This window comes from Phalacrocorax carbo, chromosome 13 (assembly GCF_963921805.1).
Source record: "Phalacrocorax carbo chromosome 13, bPhaCar2.1, whole genome shotgun sequence".
Lineage (NCBI taxonomy): Eukaryota > Metazoa > Chordata > Aves > Suliformes > Phalacrocoracidae > Phalacrocorax > Phalacrocorax carbo.
The window spans coordinates 11,915,146-11,935,349 of NC_087525.1; the positions used below are offsets into that span (position 1 = coordinate 11,915,146).

A 20,204-nucleotide genomic window follows, 5' to 3' on the forward strand; every position below is an offset into this window, starting at 1 on the left:
CAGTGGGGCTCCAATCAACAGGAGCCTTTGTGTGTTTCCCGTTGCAAATAGTGCCGAGGATAGGAGGGAGAGAGGCTCTTAGCGGTACAATTTTTTCAGTGATTAAAAATACTTGAGATCCATTTCAGTGATCAGAAATGTGTCTTAATGAGACAATTAGTCAAACCATAAAAGCTGCACAGCAATTTAGTTGGCATTACTACTGGAATAATTTGCCGCTGCTGTTTTCTTGCTCCTGATTTGACTTTATCACAATAGTCTGGATGAAAGTCACTGTAGAGAGGACTTGCGGGCTTGGTTCAGTTCTCAAATGGCCATGATTATCTGTGGGGCAGATAATCCTCTTAAAAATGAGGGATACTTTGAGGAAGAAAGTGGTTATTTCACCTATAAAAAATTAAATGCCTTTGTCCAAGTGGCTGCTACAGTGCCTTCAGATATCCAGCTGCCTGCTCTCGCCGTGGCAACTAATCGCAGGTACTGTTTTTTGGGGACAGGTACTGAACTGAAAGGGCTACCTCAAATTTGTATTTATTTTTCCCTTCTGTAACAAAAGCACAGTAATGGGGCCTGAGATCTCTTTGTGCATTCTAGCTGGCTGTGTTCAAAACATATGATGGACCTAATTTTTTATCTCGCTGGAAGATATCTCACTGTCATAATAAAAATCTTTTCTCATCCGTCTCTGGTCTTTCACAATTTGGTTATAATATTACTCTAAAGCAAAGTCAGAGCAGTTGTTCTCAACCCTTACTTGTCTTGAAGTTTGCTACTTCTCTTTTAGACCTGAAGCGTTGTGTTCCTCAAAGCTCATTTGTATTTATTCCAGCTAAACACGTTGATCTGTTAAGGCTTAATATCTCCCTACAGAACTGCTGGCATTCGGACCTGGAGGTATGTCAGAAATGTCCGCAGAGTGATGTTACAGAGGGTGCTGAACACAGCAAAACTAAAACGTTTTTTTTTTTTAAATAATAAATCAGTCACACTGGTGAGTTCATCTGCCTGGAGTGTTTCCATTGATGTTCACGGCATTCCGTGCTCGGGAGGTCTGGGGAGTTTAGTCTTCTATTCAGGGGAGTAAATTCTGTCCAGAACTAACATTATTTAAACTAGCTTAGTCTAATTAATTTGCATTTACCTAAGAGGCCAATAAACAATTTGCTGCCAGAGCAGGGAGCCGTTTGTTGGTGTCACGCTGACAAACGCAGTAGGGCGGGCTGTTTAAGGTCCCGCTCCGTGCCGAGGGCTACGCTGGAGCAGGAGGCTGGGGCTGGGGCGGGGTGCAGGGCCGCCTGCCCAGGAGCTACAGCTCAGGGCCGCAGCAAGGTGTGAACTAACTCGCTGCTGTCCGGGGCACAAGTAGAGCGGGGCGGCAGCTGCTGTCACGTGCACGTCTGCTGCAGAAAGTGCCTTCGGTATCCGTGCCAAGCTTAATTGTGTTGATCTTCTCAATGTGGTTCAGCCTGAATGTTTTCACTTTTCTAATCTTGTTATATCAGCGTTGTAGGAAGCAAAAATTTTGAGTCTTCTAAAGGGACAGTACAGTTTCTGCTTCGCTCGACTGTAACTATTTTTTTTTCTCACTAAAGAATATTATTGGTTTAATGCCTCTGTCATCTGTAGGTCGTTGGTAAGGGGACCGTCTTTGGGCATAGCAGTAACGTTGCTTTGTGTTGGATCGGCATCCCCATAAATGTGGTTTGGTTATCTGTAACTACAGCTATCTCCCTGCAGGTTACAGCTGATAGGAGATACGAGTGGTAGGATTTCTTTGTCTTTGGTTTTATGCTGGGCAGCCTGCCTCTCCTGCAGCCGCACTAGAAGCTGCAGCTTTGCTGCCTAGCGCTCCTGAGCCTCAGCAGACGCTGTTTCTTTGTTCACACCGCTCCGTTAGGATGCAAAGGCTAACCGCTTCTTTCTTTCGTAACTAATTATAGGCCAAACCGAAAATTGCTCAGGGTACCCGCGTTCTGGTATATGATTATTTGCAAACTGCTGAATTTACCTGAATCAGAACTGTTTTTTAAAATTAAGCTGAGGTTGAGAGTCTATCTTGCCACATCAGAAGCAAAAAAGAAGATTCATACTCTAGTTATTGGGGGGGTGGTGGAAATAGACAGGAAAAGGCGGCATTACTTTTGAGATATCTGGAATATCAGTTGTGCTAACACCCAGCCAGCTTTAATCCTGTCCTTACAGCTATGCCAGCTTCTTTCCTTCTGTACCTTTGGGCTGTGCCTGATGATGCACGAATGTTCTCTGGGGCATTTGTGGCCAAGAGAAGAGGGGATCTGGCACATCTGCATGAATACGTGTGGGCTGATCATCAGCTATTAATGACTTAGGAAGTTTCCTATGCCAAAGATAATAATTTCAAAAAGTTGAAAGAATGAAAGCCAGGAGTTTCATTCTTCTTTTAATTAAAGTAAAATTATTAGAACTACATGCAGGTTGCAGTTCTACATGAATTTGTAATATTCAGGCTGGTCACATCTGACTGGTTCTGGACAAGGCAGTATATTCTTATTTGGTTGACACATGGGTGTAACAAGTAAGATTACCTAGAGCTTCATTAAGAGACGTAAAAGTGTAAAGAACCAACTGTACCCTGAGATTTCTAAGGCCTTTGTAATGCAAGTAAATTGTCTGACAGAAAACCAAGGGAAAAGGGAGTGGGTCCCTGTAAATCCGTAAGCATTTAACACTGCTTTTCTGGCTTCTTCGCAAAGTGGATCCTACTTGCTAACACCTCCTAAAGGAGAAAACCACAACTTACAAAATATATGCAAGTAAATTTATTATTTTACATTTCTACTTCTTATCTTAGCATCTATATTCCTTTGTGTTCTCCCCCGCAGCACTTGGCCTCAGCTTGGCTCTACCCTGGTTAGCTGTGTCGTCTGAGATTGATTCAGCTTTGGTCTGGAATTGAAACAGCAAGAAGTGAATGCAGCAGTGCGGGTGGTTCGGCAGGGAGTAGCATGGCCTCTTAGCCAGGACTTCGCTGTCTAGCGTGGGTCTAGGGCTGGGACAGAAAAAAAGAGATATATTTTCTTGAAAGACATTTCCAGTTGGTACCTTCCAGTTCCTGGCCTGTCTGCCTTCCTTCCAGGAGGGTGGAAGCAACCAAGCTGTCGTGCTGTAAATGCCACTATCCGTGGTCAATTTTCTGCTTTGGCTCCACAACTCCTGCCCCCAGCGCTGGAGAGGCTGTTGAAAAGTGGGGAGGCAAGAGGCAGTGGCTTTCAGCCTTTCTCTGGAAGCCACTTGCACAGGAGCTGAGAAAACTTGAACCCTGAATTCCTTGTCTGACCTGCAGCAAAAAAATGATTAAAAAAAATTACTCTCTGCAAGGCACTGAAATGGTATTATCTATGTTTGCTGGGGGGAAGAGGGGGAGACAGAAAACTGAAAGAAACAAAGGCCCAAGCAAAGAAAAATATTTGCTATTTTGAAAGCAAAAGGATGTCCAGATACCCCTGTGGACTGAAACCTAGCAGGTTTTCTTGTGACTGTGTGCTGGTGCACGTGGGAAGGCCCCGAACGGCGCTCTCCCAAGCATGGCCTTAACTCCCAAACCATCCTCTCTTTTGGCTGTGCCCTTCAAACTGCCTCAAATATAAAGAAGCGCAGAGCTTAAAAGTGTTGACGTTGACAGAACCTGGCCTGTTTATGCCTTAGGAAGGGCTCTTTTCAAAATGTAAGTGCTTTCAGTGAGAGACTGCGATGAGTGAACCTCTGTACTTGCCAAAATCCAGGTCATTAACGTTGCCACAAAATACTGTCTCCCAGCTGACCGCCAGCTCTGCAGTGCTCCAGTCTGGTATCTCTTCCAGAGTAAGACGATGCCCTTCTACCTGCAGGACAGATGGAAAAGGGCAAAGAAGCAGTGGCCAATATTGTATTTGGTTGGTTTCCTGTGAACTCTGAGTGTATCTAAGTTTTAGCACTTTTGAGGGCAAGGAGCAAAAAATAGTGTTAATGTAGTTAAACGCTGTACAAAACTCCCCACAAATCCTATCAGGTTTAATCTCTGGCTTCACTATTATTACAATAATGGATCCCCTTTGAATGAAGCCTCCACCCTCTGTCATTTCTAGTTCTAGCTGTAAAAGGCAAGAAATTCATTATGTACTTGTATTTGCTATTAACTGGCACAGCAGCCGCAAGAAATGCAATGCATTTATTTGTAAGTACCATGGAATAAGACTAAATTGAAAAGAAATCTCCAATAAACGTTAAGATGGTGCTATAGAACAGCTGGAACGTTAAGTGAACAACCTTGATAACCCAATTGTTCATTGACGCATAATTCATTTCACATAATTCAATTCCTCAGGACGTTAAAGACTTGAGATTTTGTGAAGCTGAGAATCAAACCAGAAGGGACAAAATCCTCTCTCGACCCACAGATTTGTTTAGATGAATTAGGTGCTTTTTGGGTTTATTACAGTACATTGTATAGAGTTGTTGCAAATTAGTCAGAACTGGGGAAATAAAAGAACTGGCCAATAATACAATTCCAGCAACACAGAAATGCCACGTGCTTCTCCCTGGGCCCCCATAGATTTAAATTTTTTTAAATTAATCTTATTCTATTGACCTGTTTAACAAGGCAGAAGCAGATTCCTGTATAGGCAAACATTCAGGGTGTCGCCTTTCCAGGTTTTTGTCAGCTGTGTGTTAGGGCTGCGACGGGCGTACTGGCCAGGGCACGTCAGGTAGGGGCACCGCTTCCTCTACCCGGGTTCCACTCCAGCTGTACGACTTGCAAGGGTCAGCATTTCTCGAACAGGTAACCTAACTGTCTCCACCTGTGGCAGCTGTTTGCAGCATTCTAGTTCAGCTTATTGAAAAACTACAGAAGGTGGCAGAGGAAGGAGCCCAGTTCATAAAGCAGCACCCTTTCAGCTTCTGCTGCTGTTTCGACATCCTCATCAGACAGGCCTCGCTGCTTTCCAGGAATTAATTCACATTTGTAAAATGGATGAGAGGGATGGTTCTTCTGTGCTGTTGGCTCTAAACTAAAAAAACCACCCTGTACTGGTTTCCCTAGGTTGAGGCTGGGTCTCTCTTGGTCCGTGTCAGGTGCGTTGCAATGATCTGGCAACCCCAGTCAGAGAATGTGAATGAGTTGCCAGCAGCCTATATTTTGCATTAACTCATGCTTTTTGCAAGTTTCCAGTGTCTACCAAATACTGATTTGTCTGATACTGAGTTTATCTTTCTTTTTCTGTTGCATCTATGTGACCTAAAGCCTTCGTAATCACAAAATTTGACTTATTTGAATACGTTAGATAACACACACAACTTGATTTATCTTGCCAGTTTAGATGGATTTTGCTGGGAAGAAGTTTTTATGATGTATCCTCTTATAGATATAAAGTATTAAAATGGAGAAAAACTGTTGCTCATTCCCTAATAAAATTCATGCTGAATCAGAAAAAAATAGCTACACCTTCTCCTGTGAGCGATATGTCACTGCAACTTTAGGTGTGGATAGTGAACTTCTGCAGTACTAGCCAGCTCCGTAGTACCCTGAAGCACGGCTCCTCTGTCAGATCTGTCGCGAGGCCATCTCAAGCCCCGCGGCTCCCAGCCGGAGCCTGGCTGCGGAGCCAGAAGTCGGAGCACGGCTGCCCCCTGAGTCTGGGGGTGCCCGACACCTGCCTATGGTAATTCCTGGGAACTGTAGGTGAGCGCTGAGCAACAAAGGTTACTTTGTACTCCCAGGTACTTTGCTTTATAGCTAAATCTGAGCTTAAACTTTTTAACCTTTGATTTATGAGTTTATTCCAGACTGTTTTTAACAGGGTTTGTATAATTGGAAAAGAAAAATATATACACAGTGTAATACAAGCTTATTTTAGCAAACACAAAAGATGGAAGTGTTAATGCTTTCCGAGGCATATTTAAGGACCAGCTCTTTCCTTTGTCGCATGCGTAATGCAATTGCTAGAGCCTCCCTTTGCAGCCTGCGAGCTGTGCAACACTGAGACCTTTCGGTACAGCGTGACCGCAGAGGAACCACAGGAGAGCAAAGCTGGCAGATCTCAGTGCGAGGCTGGATCCTGCCCCAGCTGCCTCCAGCTGCCACCCTGCCTGCCTGCACCTCCCCTCCTTCAGGGGAAAAGCAGAGCCTGCACCCGGCTGGGAAAAAGCTGGGTGGTGGTGGGGGCTGTTTGTAGCTGGTGGTGGTGGGGGCTGTGTCACCCCAAGGCTTGGAGTGGGTTGGAGCTTCGGCTGGTGCTGCTGAGTAAGCTGGCTGCTGCAGGACACTGCAGGGCCCACAGGAGGGAGGTGCACACCATGGCCATCAGGAGCCATTGGGAGTCACTGGGAGCTGTTGGAAGCCGTTGGGAGTCACTGGGAACCATTGGGAGCTGTTGGAAGCCACTGGGAGTCACTGGGAACCATTGGAAGCCATCTGGAGTCACTGGGAACCATTGGGAGTCATTGGGAGCTGTTGGAAGCCATTGGGAGTCACTGGGAACCACTGGGAGCTGTTGGTGGTGCTCTCCTGCCTCCCATCCCACGAGGGGCCATGCCTGCCCCAAGGGGTGCCCAGTGGGGGCTTGGGGCACCGTGGCGGGGAGGGATGGGCCCATGGGGGGAGGAGGCTGCCTGGCACAAAAAGGCGACAAGGTCTTTCCTCTGGTAGTTTTTATTTGCGGTGCGGATACTCCATCTTTTAAACAAGCTGAATTTGTACCAGCGTACACTTTGGGTTGTATATATTAGTATAGACAGATAAATATATTTCAGTGGAGCACAAAACATAACAGAAACAAAAGGTGCTATAAATACACATTTACATTTGTCATAAATCTATAATATTTTATAAAAATAAAAGTATCACTAAAATATTTTTATGTCTTCTGCAACTCGCGCAGCAGCAGCAGTTCAGCTGTGCTCTCACAGCCACGTCCTGCTTAACTGCAGATGGCACAGGACCTTTGGCAGCACTCAGAGGAGTGAGGCCAGGCTCCTACACCCTTAAACCACCCCTGTTTTGAAGTCAAGTTTCTTTTGCTTTTGTTCACTGTGAATACAGAAGTTCACAAAAATCAGCTTTTGAATTTCTGCATCCCTGTACTGCATGTATGTGGGTGTACAGCTATGGAGAGAGCGAAACGGTTACCTTCTTAAAATTCTCCTGCAAGGAGTCTGTGTGTCCCAGGTCCCACCAAGTGGTCTCATTAAATCAGTGCCTTGTTACGTTGATGTAATTACACTTAGTCTGTCAATCAAGATTTTCTCCCTTTTTATAATGAGAGATCTATGCCATAGTTTTCTGGTTGGAAACATTTTAAAAGCTTCACATTTGATTTCCATAAGTGCATGTGCACAGACTGTATATTTTTAAACTTCAGGAGAGAATTACATTTGTATAATATAAATAATTTTAAATAAGAACCTATGAAAACCACCTATTTCCTGAAACCCTTAATAGATGCAGCCGCAGCATGGATCCTACCACATAGGTGTAGGGGATTCTGTTAACTGAGAAGCAGCGCAGTCCCTTGTGAAGCTCCCGCTGACAGACAGAGAAGTTTGTCATGCCCTGTGCTGTGGATTTTATCCATCTGTAATTTAATCAGGACTCTCCAAATTAAACACACCTGAACTGAGCCTGAAGTTCCTTGAACAAAGTCAGGTACTTTGCAGGTACCACTTTTAGCGCGGGTAATGGCGGAGGTTAAGCACGTACCCAGACGCCTTCCTCCGGAGGGACTGAGCTCATCGAAGGTGCTCGGTTCAGGTGTTCAGGCGGAACATTAAAACCAGATCAGTGTCTAAGGTTCGACTATGGAATGGTTAGCTAAACAAATAGGAAGTATGAGTGGTCGCTGGTTTCTTCCTCAAGTCAAAATATGGTGTCAGTATTTTCCACCACCCGTATTCTCCGGTGTTGGAGAACCCCAAGCACCTGTTATGGCAGCTGTAGGCAGGTAAGGGGCTCGTAATGATAAATTGGTATAAAATTTCAGGTGTGGCTATAGTTACTGCCTCAGTTGTCGGTGACTGTGTGTTGAGTACAGTGTCTGAGCTGCTGTTGGAATTCCAGCCAAAAAAGTAAAATGAAAACACAGGTAATATTTGTCAGTACCTATGGAACTAGGAATACAGAATGAAATTACATACTTCATTAGAAGCCAGTTAATAAATAACCAAATAGATATTCACAGCATTTTTATACACTTAAAATATGTTTATAATTTTAAACAAATTCCATGAAAAATTTGAGATTGTAGTGCTACATTTATGTTAAAACTGCAGAAGGCCTTTGTAGTGACACGAGGCAGAACAAAGCAAAATTCCTGGGAATGTTTCAAAGTTAATTTTCATAATTATAGTACAGGAACAATTTAAAGTCATATTTTGAACAGTATATTAATTAAGTGAACATTTGGTTTGACTAACAGTTTTCTTGATTTTGTTTTTTAATATTTTTTTTTTTTACATTTTAACTTTGGGGCAGCTTTTATGCCGTGATATTATTTATAGAATCTAAAATAGGTTTCACCTTTGGTTTGAACCACAGCTCACGGAGTAATGAAACATGCATATTTTTAAATGAATGCATTAACTATAAAAAAATGAGCCCAGCTCTCAACCACTGTCAGTTAACATCACTGATTTGCTCCAATGTAGCTGACTTGCTCCAACGGATTACCAGACCCACTGTGCCTTCATATGTGGGGCTGTGGATAGCCTTTATCCGGCAGACTGCTTAATTGCATGCGTGCAGCTCCAAAGAGGCAGTAAAATAACCATGGACATATATAATCTACTGAATCTGTATCTAGAATTCTTAGACAGAAATGTAGCTGTGCCTCGAGTTTATTGTAATAAATCTATTCTCCCGTTTTTAGGCTTGAGAGTGCTTAAGCATGTTATTGTTCAGTCTGCAAAGGAAGGAAAAACGTCTCCGCTTCTCCACAGGCAGGTAAGGAGTCCCCGGCCAGGCTTCCGAGAGCGCTCCAGCGCGCCTAGCAAGGGGCCTGCACCGGCGTTGGTAAGCGTGTGTCCTCAGTCAGCGAGTAAGTTCCGTCCTAACAGTGGTGACTGAACGACTCTAAGCAAGGCAACGTATTTCACCTTGAGAGAAGGTAACTGAAAATACCAGTCCTTGGAAGGATTTGTAGGGAATGAGAGAGATCATGGGAAAACCCTCAGGATAACACTCACAGAATATGGGAATTACCAGATACTGTATTATTTTCCCCGATTGAATTTACTGTATATTGCAGAATATGATACCCTACATCTACTACTAAAAAAAATATAAAATATAAATCCCCCCTAAGTGGGATGGTGCAAAGCTGATATGTGTATCGATACTCTTAAACTGGTATTTATAGCTCTGGCTTGGAGACTTCCTTATATTGCAAGTTTGCCTCTTCATTCTAGTTATTTATTGCTCTTTGATTTTGCATGGTTGCATACGCTCTCCTGCTAGTCACAGTGACTAAATTAATTCCTGTGCAAACCAAAAAGGTCTTAAGTAGGACTGAATTGCACTTACGCTTTGTGCTTTGCCTCCCTGTCAGACCGGATTTTGCTCATTCAGAGAAAGAAATAATTAAGTCAACTCATTACGGACAAAATTCTCCCAGTTCTCCGTGATGGATCTTATCTCCAATACGCTGCTTTCAGAATGGGACTGTGCTTGAGCCACTGCAAACCTGTAGAAAGGCTAAATCATTTCTGCAGCGTTTTTGAATTGGGGGAATATGCAAACACTAGTGCAATCTTCCTAACCTCTGGTTGTGGAAATACACAGCGGCCACTCTTAAAAATAATCTGCTTTTCTTATGTAGGTAACAGTGTGGTGGTTTTAAATACACTTCATGCAAATTTTCAAGAGTTAATGGCATCAGCCTATTATTTAAAATGTTATTCTCAACATTCCCGATAGGGGACATTTGTAGGAATAAAAGTGAATATTTTAAAACTACTTGCAGGGGATATTAATTAATTGGTGTCCCTTAGCATTTAATTTATGTCATATACAATCTTACTCAATTTTTTAGGTGATAGAACGGCGTAAGTTAATGATGGCTAAAAATGGTAGCACAGCACATACTCATCTTACTTCCTGCTTCATTTCAGCCGGTGAGACCAAACCTTTTTTGCCGACTCACAAGCAAGAAATGGTAGATTTAGTACTTGCAGGGTTTTAACTGTTGGCAACAATGTAAAACATGACATTTTGGTTCTACGCTAATATATTACTAGTACTATCTTGCCTTTGAACAGCTTTGCCATTGTTTCTTCATAAGGTGAGTTCAGGAGAATAATTCCCACAGCCTCTTAGAGCTTGCGGTCACTCTGCAGCTGCGCGGCTGCTTCTTGTTTAGCGAGTGGCTTTGCCACAGTAGAGTTGCATTTGCTGCACAGATCTCTCATTTCTAGGAGACTTTCTTCCACAGCTTTTGCAAACCCATCTGAGGAGGTTTCTTTACAGTCTTTAAAGCTTGAGATGCAGAACAGTATATGCTCTGGCTGAGGGTTATAGCATGCCCCGTAACCATTGGGCACCACAGGCCCATAGCAGCAGAACATTTCCGTGGTGGTTGGAACCTGGTTGCAGGGAGAAGGTAAGGAGTGATCTCTGATTAATCAGGGCACCTGAAATCAGCTGGTTAGGAATGAGGAGAAAGATAAACAGATGCTACAGATGCTGGAAGTGTGGTGAATTCCCCCTGCAGAGCACCACTTCCTTCAGAAGTCCAGACCTGGAGCTGATAACTGGGAGGTAAAACCTGATCTCAGTATAGAATTTGGTTGCTCTGTTTGCTTGCTACCGTTTGAGAACTGGTTTCATTTGAAGTGGATATAATGCATTTCTTTGCCCGCTTTGTGTAGATCTTTAACAGCTGTAAGCTTTGTTATTGATAGATAGGGAATTTCTAAGGCTGTATGTAATTCTGTATGTAAATTACGATACATAGAACTTCTCTAAGGTTTTAATTTCTAAAGGTTTTCTTAAGGTTATCTTAAACTTGTCATGTGAAGACTGTGATCAATTATAGAAAGTAGCAATGTCCATTTCTAATAATAATTTATAATTTTGATGCTGTATAAAACATTTTAACGCATTTAGGTGCTATATTTCTATTACACCTCGGTTTAGTCATGGCATAATATAGGAGTGAAACACTTTCTACAGCAGAAAAAAAAAGATGTGTTAGAAATCTATATGTTTCAGACTTTGTGTACATGGGCCTTCACAAATGACGTTTGGCTTTTTAATGGTGTAGAACAAGCCATTAGTCCTGCTAATAGAGCCATAGAATTGTCAGATAAATTTGCTGTGCAACAGCCGAAGGCCATAAAGCTATTCAGAAGCACTCTTTGCTCATGGATAGTTTCTTGGAGAATTTATGTAGTACTATGTCGGCTGCATTCACTCATGTCTGAAAGCCTACAAACATTATGACAAGATCAAATTACTTATTAAGGTTTTATGCTGTAGCATGATATTATAAGTCTCGTTCGTTACATAGTTCCAATCTGTGCAGCTGGGTTAGTGTTTCAGTAAATGAATTCCTACATAGATTTCTTCTTTCATTAGGACTGACTGCTACTACATGCAGTGAAACATTTAATTTTTAGGCTGTATGCTATAAAGATGTTTCCTTATTCAGAACATTAAATGTAGAAAGTGTTGACTCTTAGAATATCTCGGTATAGTTGCAAATGACTGTAAACCCGTAAATGTCTGCAAATGGCTAAAATGCCTGTGAAGCCAAGAGGCGTGCCCGTACGGGCTGCAGTCTCACACTGAGTAACTGAAGGCTTTCAAAGATTTCAAACACCGCTACTTTTAAGAGTAAAATTTCCTCGTGGCTCTGTTTCTCAGAGTCCGGCTTGTGGCTGCGCTGCCACTGGAGGAAAGAATTCCCACTAGAGCTGTCACCTTAGGGAAGGAGGGGAAGAAAGGGAACAGGAGGTGTGTAGTTCGGAAGGCGAGGAAACACTGAGCCCTGATGTGAATTTTACTGAGTTTGTTTCTGTGCATTTCCAGAATTTCCAGGAAGGGCTTTGGGATGTTGCAATGGAAGTGATAACCTCAGTCAGTACTTACTGTGCTGGTTTTGTGGAATGAACCAGAACTGGATTAAAAATCTAGAGAATTTAGCAGACTTCTTGATGGTGCTTCATCACCCCCACCCCCCCTTTTTTTTTTTTACACCATTCTCACTGTGAGCTACAAGACCTGGCAGAACACAAATGAATTAGCCTTTGCTTAGCAAGACCAGTGAACAGGAGAAACTCACCTGGCTGGTCGAGAGGATGAATCGATTGCTTGTCAAATATGTCTCATCCGTAAATATCTCGGGCAGCTCCTTGAAGTGTTCCCGCGCCACCTCTCTGAGCCCTAGCAGGTGGTTGTCTATTGCCATCCCAGTAATAGCCTGTGCACAACGCGATAAGACACCAGCATTTAACTGAGGATGGAGACGTTTTCTTGGCTGTTACTGCCTTGTTTTCTGGTCAGAGTTGATGAAGCTGGTTTGAGCAGTGTAATGCCTGTAATGTTCGTTACTCTGAGCATGTACTTCGATGATCAGCAACTAGAAATTCATATGGTGCTCTTAAGGTATAAAAATTAAGAAGGAGATAGTTTTGCTGATGTTACCTGGTGTTCTGCGTGTTCATCGTCTCTGAGATTAATATCATGGGCTGGGCTTTCAAAGCTGCTGAGGGGAGCATGTGGGACACCAGAAATCTCTAAGTGTGTTTTGGAATTTCCTGTGCATCATTTGGATTATATTTCAAGCTAGTGGGCTCCAAAACACCTCCAAGTTGGAACAAATTAATCTTTCATTCCTTTGCTGCCTGCAGCTCACTCTGGCAGGTACAGCATGTGTCATTCCATAGAATTTACACCCAAAGATGTCCAGCTGTATTAGGGAGATGTCTAAAACCAGATTTAACAGTGACCACAGAATAACAGATTTGCCAGTGATCCATCACAGATCTACTAGCATACCCCACCACTTGAGAAGACTGGGGTTAGGGACACAGATGCCTTCCCAATTTAATTCACTGCCCAAATATCCCAGTTGCCTCCCCCTCTCCCTGTGCTGGCATCATTGCAGAGTTGGATTATCTCAGGGGAGCCCTTACTTTAACCCTCTCTCTAATGAGGCAATTGAAAACTGTAAGTGTAGGACAGCATAGTTGGATGGTACCATAGTCCAGGTACCATGAGTCTAGAATCAAATTAAACAGGGTTTAACAAAGGAGACTAATCTGCTTGACAAGCAAGAGACCTAGAGCAGTCTACTTGCCATCCAGCTTGCCTGTGTCTCTGCTCACCACCATCCCCAGCGCAGAACCAGCCATGCTGGCCCCCAAACCCAGCTCCCAAATGTCCCCCGTTTCCTCTCCTGTCTCAGGGCTGCGGGCGAGGCGATGGGTGGCACGGGCAGTGGCTGAACGCTAGCAGCAGGGGCACGCTGCTGGCCGGCCAGCCAGCTCACAAAAACTACTGCCGAGCATGCAGTAAGTCCTTCTGCCCTGAGCTTGCCATGCTTGGGTCTCCTCCTGTCCAGCTACCTAATGTTGTAGACTTAAGAAATTTATTGGCTTTAAGATCTTTGCCCTGCTAGCAAATGTAATTGAAGATGGCTAAAGTCAGTAGTGGGAGATGGGCAGGCAGCATAGTTACAGCTCTGTTTCTTTAGGAAACCAAATCAAAATTCGTTCCAACCAGGCAGGAATTGCCTCAGATTAAAATGTGCATTTAAAATCCTTCAGTCTAGGTTTATTCTGGCTGGTGAGGGCATTGATTATGAGGACTGAGCTGTAGCTCATCCCCGGTAGCAGGCTGAAGTCATGTAGGGAGGGAATGCTGAACAAGGGACTTTGTACTACACTGGGAGCAGAACTTGATATCCCTGTGGCACAGGAACAAGCAACCCGAGAGAGGGTAGGATCTAAAAACCCGAGAGAGGGCAGGAGCTAAAAAAGAGCGCAAGCTTGGTTTTCCTCATAAGGGGAGAATTAAATAAATAAATAAAATAAAGAAAAGCGCAAGTTTGCTTTTCCTCTTAAGAGGAGAATCATTTTAAGCACTAATAAGTGCCTGAAGCAGAGGGCCAGAGTGCATAATCTTGCTTGGCTTATTGAGGAGTAGGCACCCATTGGTGAAGGGGCTATTTGTTCATCAGCCCAGATGGAGCAAGGATGCTTGCAAAAAGGTAGCTTTCATCAGGGCAGCGTTTATGTTGTTTTTCCCATAGAGGGAAACTGACTTGATAACCAAAGGAAATATTTTGCTATCACACAAGATTTATAAGGCTGTTAGCAATGACATTTTTGCGACATAGATAAATGTCTTGTCTGAAGAGAGGCCGAGACAGGCTAACGAAATAAACTGTGAGTCAACGCATAGGAAAAAACTGTGCTAAATTGAATTTTAGAGCTCCACATTTAAGATAGCAATGCTACTAGTAAGCCCTAACAAGGGGAAATAAAATCATTAAATTGCTTTTTGTTTTATGAAGTAGATCTTTTTTTTGTTTGTTTTTCTTAGGAGCTATTACATTTCGGTCTCTTGCACACGATTTAGTCAGACCATGTAAGTCTTGCCCATAGTTTAAATGCACAACAATTACATTCTGCTATTCTGAGAAAGAAAGGGGAGCTTGTTGAGTAGAAATACCTGGAGAGTTTTTTTAATTTAAAGACAAATTAATATTCTGATAGCGATTTTAGTATTTTCCAATGAGCTACACTGGAGGCTGAATTTTCTAACAGTTTCTGGAACTGAAATGTCTTGGAGGGGGGATTTTATGGAATTTATTTTGTTTTTTAAGAGTCATTGTACAGAAATTCCATTGGCTGTGACCTAGTAGACCTGCGGGTATGCTGTGTTCCTTGTGAGGTTACTCTGAGATGGTTCAGGTGAAACAGTTGCCCTGAAGTCATGCCTCTGCTTTAGAGACGACGTGGAGTGTCAGCTTCTAAGATGTGGGTTCCCAGCACAAGGCTTGAAACGCAAAGCTGTTTTTCTTCCCTGCTTCTTTTGTTTCACAGTCTTGGGAACAAATCCTGCCTGAAAGCAACACTTCACCTCTCCAGTGGTCTGAGTGTACCTTTGAAACCTCCTCAGGGAGTGAACGTTTTCTTTAATATTATGAGTATTTAAACAGTAATCAGCGATGTGGGTTTGTTAGGCAATGGTCTGAGGCAAAACCATAGGTACCAAAATTCTCTTAACATAGCTGGCTATTAACATTTATTAATTTCATGAGTGGTTTGACTAAGTTGTTTGTAGAGTAAATCTGTGCTTTGTCTTGGCACAGTGGGATGTAGAACATTACCCAGGCTGGATTGTCTCATTTTTAATCAACAGAAAATTAGTTGTATTTGATACTAAACTGGTTTCTTCATTGGAGGGTGCCTCTTCCTTTCATTAGACTCTGCATTCAGGTCTCTAAAAGAGAACCTACAATAATCATTCCCTCATTGTTAATGAACTTCATTAGAAATTACACTTTGGAATACCAGAACACATTTTCCAGAATACCAGTCCGTCTGAGGATCAGGTCCCAGATAGGGACCTCTCTCCTCTACGGAAGAGAAATGCAAGAACATGCCTAGATGGTTAGTTTTCGGAGGGAGAAGGGAAAAGTACTTGATGTGTTGCAGCTGTCTTGACCTTATCTGTAGGTCTAAATACCTGTAAATTTAAGGGTTCTGGATTTTGCAGTAGGAGTTTTATTTCTCATGCATGTTACACAGCAGTTAAGTTGGTTGCTTTTAAGCCTTGCTTACTTCTCCTCCTGATAAGGCTCTCAGCTGTCCCACTTGCCGTACCCCATTAAAACACCCCATTGCCACTTTTCTTGGCTATCTTCATGGCTAACGTTTTATGTTGATCACAGAGCACACAGAATAAAGGCTTATTTCATCTGGCTACTGTTCTCCCTTGCAAACCCTTCAATATTTATTTTAAAAAATCCTTTTATTAAATTTTGATTGCAAGCTCTTTAAGATGGAGGCCATTTTTCAATGGTTAATTTGTACAACACAGATCTTAGTGGAATCCTAATTTGTGGCTGGGACGCCTCATTATGACACAGATACAAATCATAAACATTTCACAGATGCACATATTCCATGAATACGCTGGATACAGAGTGTCATGTTCCATGACAGTTCTAGATGAGGGAGATAATGCCCAAGAGTGATGGTCTTGCCACTGGTGTCTAATGCAGACTTTCGTTATCTTACTTTCTAGGAAGTATCTTTTAAGGTGAGGTTAGTTGAATATGGCTATTTGGAGGGTGTTTGGGTAATCAGAAACTTTCTTAAGTGTGATATAGCTGGTACTTTCCCATTTAGAGATGCCTAGGTTTTCTGGTGCATAAATAGTGATTGTACCTTCATACTTTTCTTTAAAAAGCTAACTAGTCCTTATTCAGACAAAGCAGTGTTTTACTTACCAGAATAGTGTAATTAGTCTGAGCTGTAACTGCATCCTTAAATCTCTCCATCTTCTCAGAATCCTGTTGAGGGAATCAAAATATATCTATTATTGAATAAACTCTCAAAGAAATAGCATCTTCCATCAATTAACCAGCAGCCAAACAGCAAGCATTCTCAATGTCCTGTGCTCCTGGCTCAGGTGTAAGAACTCTTTGTAAATGAAAAGCCATAGGGACTCAGTGTCCTGAGCAGCGACGGTGCCTGGTTGTGCAAGGGTTGAATGGGCTTATTGGTGGTGGTTTGTTGGAAGTCAAGGAATGACTTGCGGTGCCTTTTGTGGATTCGTTCCATGGATTTGGGGGTGTAGATTATCACTAATTGAATCGCTCCGTTTGAATTAGGGAAAATAATTGCCTAACGTAATTCAGTGTTTTCAAAACCGCCAGGCAGTATATCTTCTCCAGAATGGTTTATCCAGACAACAACAGTGATATTAATGAAAGCCATTACTGATATTTTACTAGCCAGTCAAAAATTTACTCCCCTGTGTGAAAGGGCATCTAGAATTTTCCAAGGCTGCTCTACCTTCCACAGATGCCTCGCATTTCAGCTAACAAGCTAGTAAATTTTGACTCCTGTCAAATGGCAGCGTTTTATATTAAGGGAACGATCCTAAGAAGCGCTGCCCTGCTGTACATCAAGTCCGACACCGCAACTTTGGGAGACCCTGAAACAGTGAGAAGTGACTGGGTCTCCAGATAAACAGGGAGCCTTCGGCATCTATGGACGATGAATGGCCTTTTGAACAAAGAATTCATTTTAGAAGCAATTCAAGGCCACCGTCAGAGGCCTTCAAAGTACAGTCTGATATTTTTTCATAGGGTTAGAGCTGGGCCTTAGTTCCCCTATACAGATTAAATTACCAAATGCAATCTTTAAATCTGATTAATTTACAGCTATTCAAGCAATCTCTGCAGTGTCAGTTGCTGCTTCTTTTACAGCAAGTGTCAAATGCATGAGATATTTCTCCTGCTAGAGAATCAATCCGACTCGATCAATCTTTGGTGACTGTTCAAGCTATCATTTGAAGATCATTTTTATAGCATCAGATAGAAAATTGTTTTTAATTTTATTTGGATTAATGGCTATTAATGAACAATAATTTGGGGAGATCAAGGCTACTTAAACCAAGTGATGCATCTCTGTCCAAAAAATAAAATTAAGCCCTTCACATCCAGGGGCAATCTGTCGGTCTAAAGAAATCACCTAAGAATAGGGTTGTGTTAAGTGAATTTTGTTTCTAATGATTCTGTGACAATAATATACATAGTTTTGAATGGAAAGATAAAGGCATTCACATGAAAACAAAGATTCTAAAAGTTTGTGGGAAACAACAATTGCAGATCAGTTTAAATGTCCTTTTCATCTCTCAGTGGACAAGACGCCAGGAAAACTATCAGTAGATTGGTTTGCTTTACGACTGCAGGTTTTTCAGGGGAAACAAAACCATTATTCTCCCTATTTGGGACTGCCCAGGCATGCAATATAAAGATTTGGGGGCTGAGACTGGGCTCGCTGTAGACACGGATGGCTTGCTTGTGTGAAGCAGCACAGTTTAGGATGCTGTGAAAGGTGGGCACAGTCTCAGATCTGTGTGGTAAAACGGTGAGAAATGCTGAAGCTTTGGGAGAGATGCAGAAGTCAGTAAGTATTGGAAAAAGGAAGGTAGGAAGAGATTGTTGGGGGAACAAGAAGGATTTGGCAAAACAGTGTGCTAGGAGCAGGCTGGCTTCTCATAGGGGTACAGTCAGGCTGGAGCAATGTGTTTGGGGCTGGGGGTATGCTGAGCGCCCAGGCGTGGAGGGGAAGGTGTGCACAGATGACAGCAGCTTCTAATGAAATGTGGATGAGAGCCATGCTGTCAGACAGGACCCTGATAGCAAAGTCTGTTCTGGTTTTGTCAAAACAACAGCCTCTTCTTGTCTACTGTACGGTAGTCACTGTTATGTCTAATAGCATGGTCAGAATCTGCCTTGAATTACCCACTCAGCGTAGGGAATTACTTCAGGTTTCATTTGAGTTATCATTTTAATATGGAACTTATTGAGTCTTGTTCATCATGAGCTAATATCTGGGCATGGTAACCTTAAGGATATTGAAAAAGCAGTGGAGGGACAGAGAACTGCTCTGGGCAAATTTTCCTCATCTTCTGGGTCATTAGAGCTTGGTTTTCAATATTTCATTAATTTACACTTAATCTACAGCCCAGCAATACTTTGAGCAATGTTATGTTAGATTCTCAAGAACAGCCATGTGGGCTGTTGCCACTGGATTGGGTTTACTGTGCAAAATAATCTATATTGTGGCAGCTTTTACATCTAAACAGCCACCTGGAAATTCCCTGTACAGCAGCGAAGTGCAGTGGGTGGAAGTGGCACACAGAGAGATGTTGAGGGAGGCTCTCCAGGGATGGCGGGAGGGACCGTGCACAAAGCTGTGCAGCGATAGTCTCGGCTCTCTCAGCTGTACCTCTTTGCATCCCCGTCTACTATGTACAGTACTTGCGCTTCTGGCACACAGATGGTGGTGGCTCAAAGAAAGGCAATTCAGTTTTTCTTTTTTGCAGGATGACATCAGGACAGTTTGGGGAGTTGTTGTGTTAGCTTGATGAATTTTTTCCGTCGTGAAGGTTCAGCCCCCTTAAGGATCCCAAAAAGACTGACTCTATTTGGTTGAATCATACCTTTAAAACCAAAAAGATCAGCCAGGACATACCCACCTCCTCCAGAAATCAAAGCATGTGAATTATATCACTGCACACACTGCTATCTGCAGCAGAGCTAGCTGCTGCAGGGGACCTGCCAGGCAGTTCCCCGGGGCGGCAGCATAACGGTCCTGAACTTTGCACGTTCAGCCTAGATCTCCCCAGGGAGCAGAATTTGGATCCGATGATGTGTCATTCAGAGGACAGTACTAAGTCTAAGATCAGATGTTTTGTTTCTTATAATGTCATGTTTAGGCACCTCTGAATCTTTTGGATGCTTAAATAAAAATGATGAAATATTGAGATTTAGTTTAATGGTTGGTTTGCACAAAAAGCAAAATCCTGTAAGGCTTGCTGCCCTGCCCTGCGCCTTTATGTCCTCGGTTAGCAGTTAAAAAGTGAGAGATTGGGGATCATGAATGCATTATTGGCTTCATGTTTTGCCAAAGAAGGCAGAGGGAGCCAGACCAACATACCGATAAAGCTCTTTTGTCATCAGTCATTGCTTTTACAAAAGCAAACGCTTCCAAGGTCGCTGACCTAATATTGTCCACTCTGCCCTCATCAAATCGGCGTATGGAAGCACTTTCGTAGGTAGGGACAAGTCTCCCGTGGCACCTGAGTGAATGAAGCAAGAAAAACAAAGAATAATTATTTTCAAGGAGTCATGGAGACTAGAAGAATTATAGGCCTGTTATGTTTTATTGTTACAGACACGATTTTATTTTTCACATAGTATTCATCTTAATGTTGATAGAATTCTATATGAAACTTAAAAAAGATGGATGCTCACTCCTTTCTAATATGAGGAGCTGGATACAGCTGTATACCTTTTAGTTATTCATTGCCAGTAAAAAAATGACTTGTTGTGTGAAACAAGGCTAGTAAAAGTAAAATTTACTGAAAGATCTCAGGGAATGTTTTATTTGTACTGCATCATAAAATAATTGTGTAATTAATCATTTACTTATGGGTGTGAAGTATGTTT

The 20,204-nt window shown here is 42.6% G+C and overlaps 1 protein-coding gene across 1 annotated transcript in view; it reads right to left on the bottom strand.

Annotated features, from left to right (window-relative positions):
• Positions 1-10,228: 10,228 nt before the first annotated feature.
• CHAT (choline O-acetyltransferase) overlaps positions 10,229-20,204 on the bottom strand; it is a 32,777-nt gene continuing 22,801 nt past the window's right edge. The window contains exons 12-15 of the mRNA XM_064464845.1: positions 19,693-19,834; positions 16,470-16,532; positions 12,291-12,428; positions 10,229-10,590 (exon numbers count right to left, since the gene is read on the bottom strand). Of these exons, the coding sequence (XP_064320915.1) occupies positions 10,321-10,590; positions 12,291-12,428; positions 16,470-16,532; positions 19,693-19,834 (613 nt within the window). The 3' untranslated portion in view covers positions 10,229-10,320. The remainder of the gene's footprint in view (positions 10,591-12,290; positions 12,429-16,469; positions 16,533-19,692; positions 19,835-20,204) is intronic.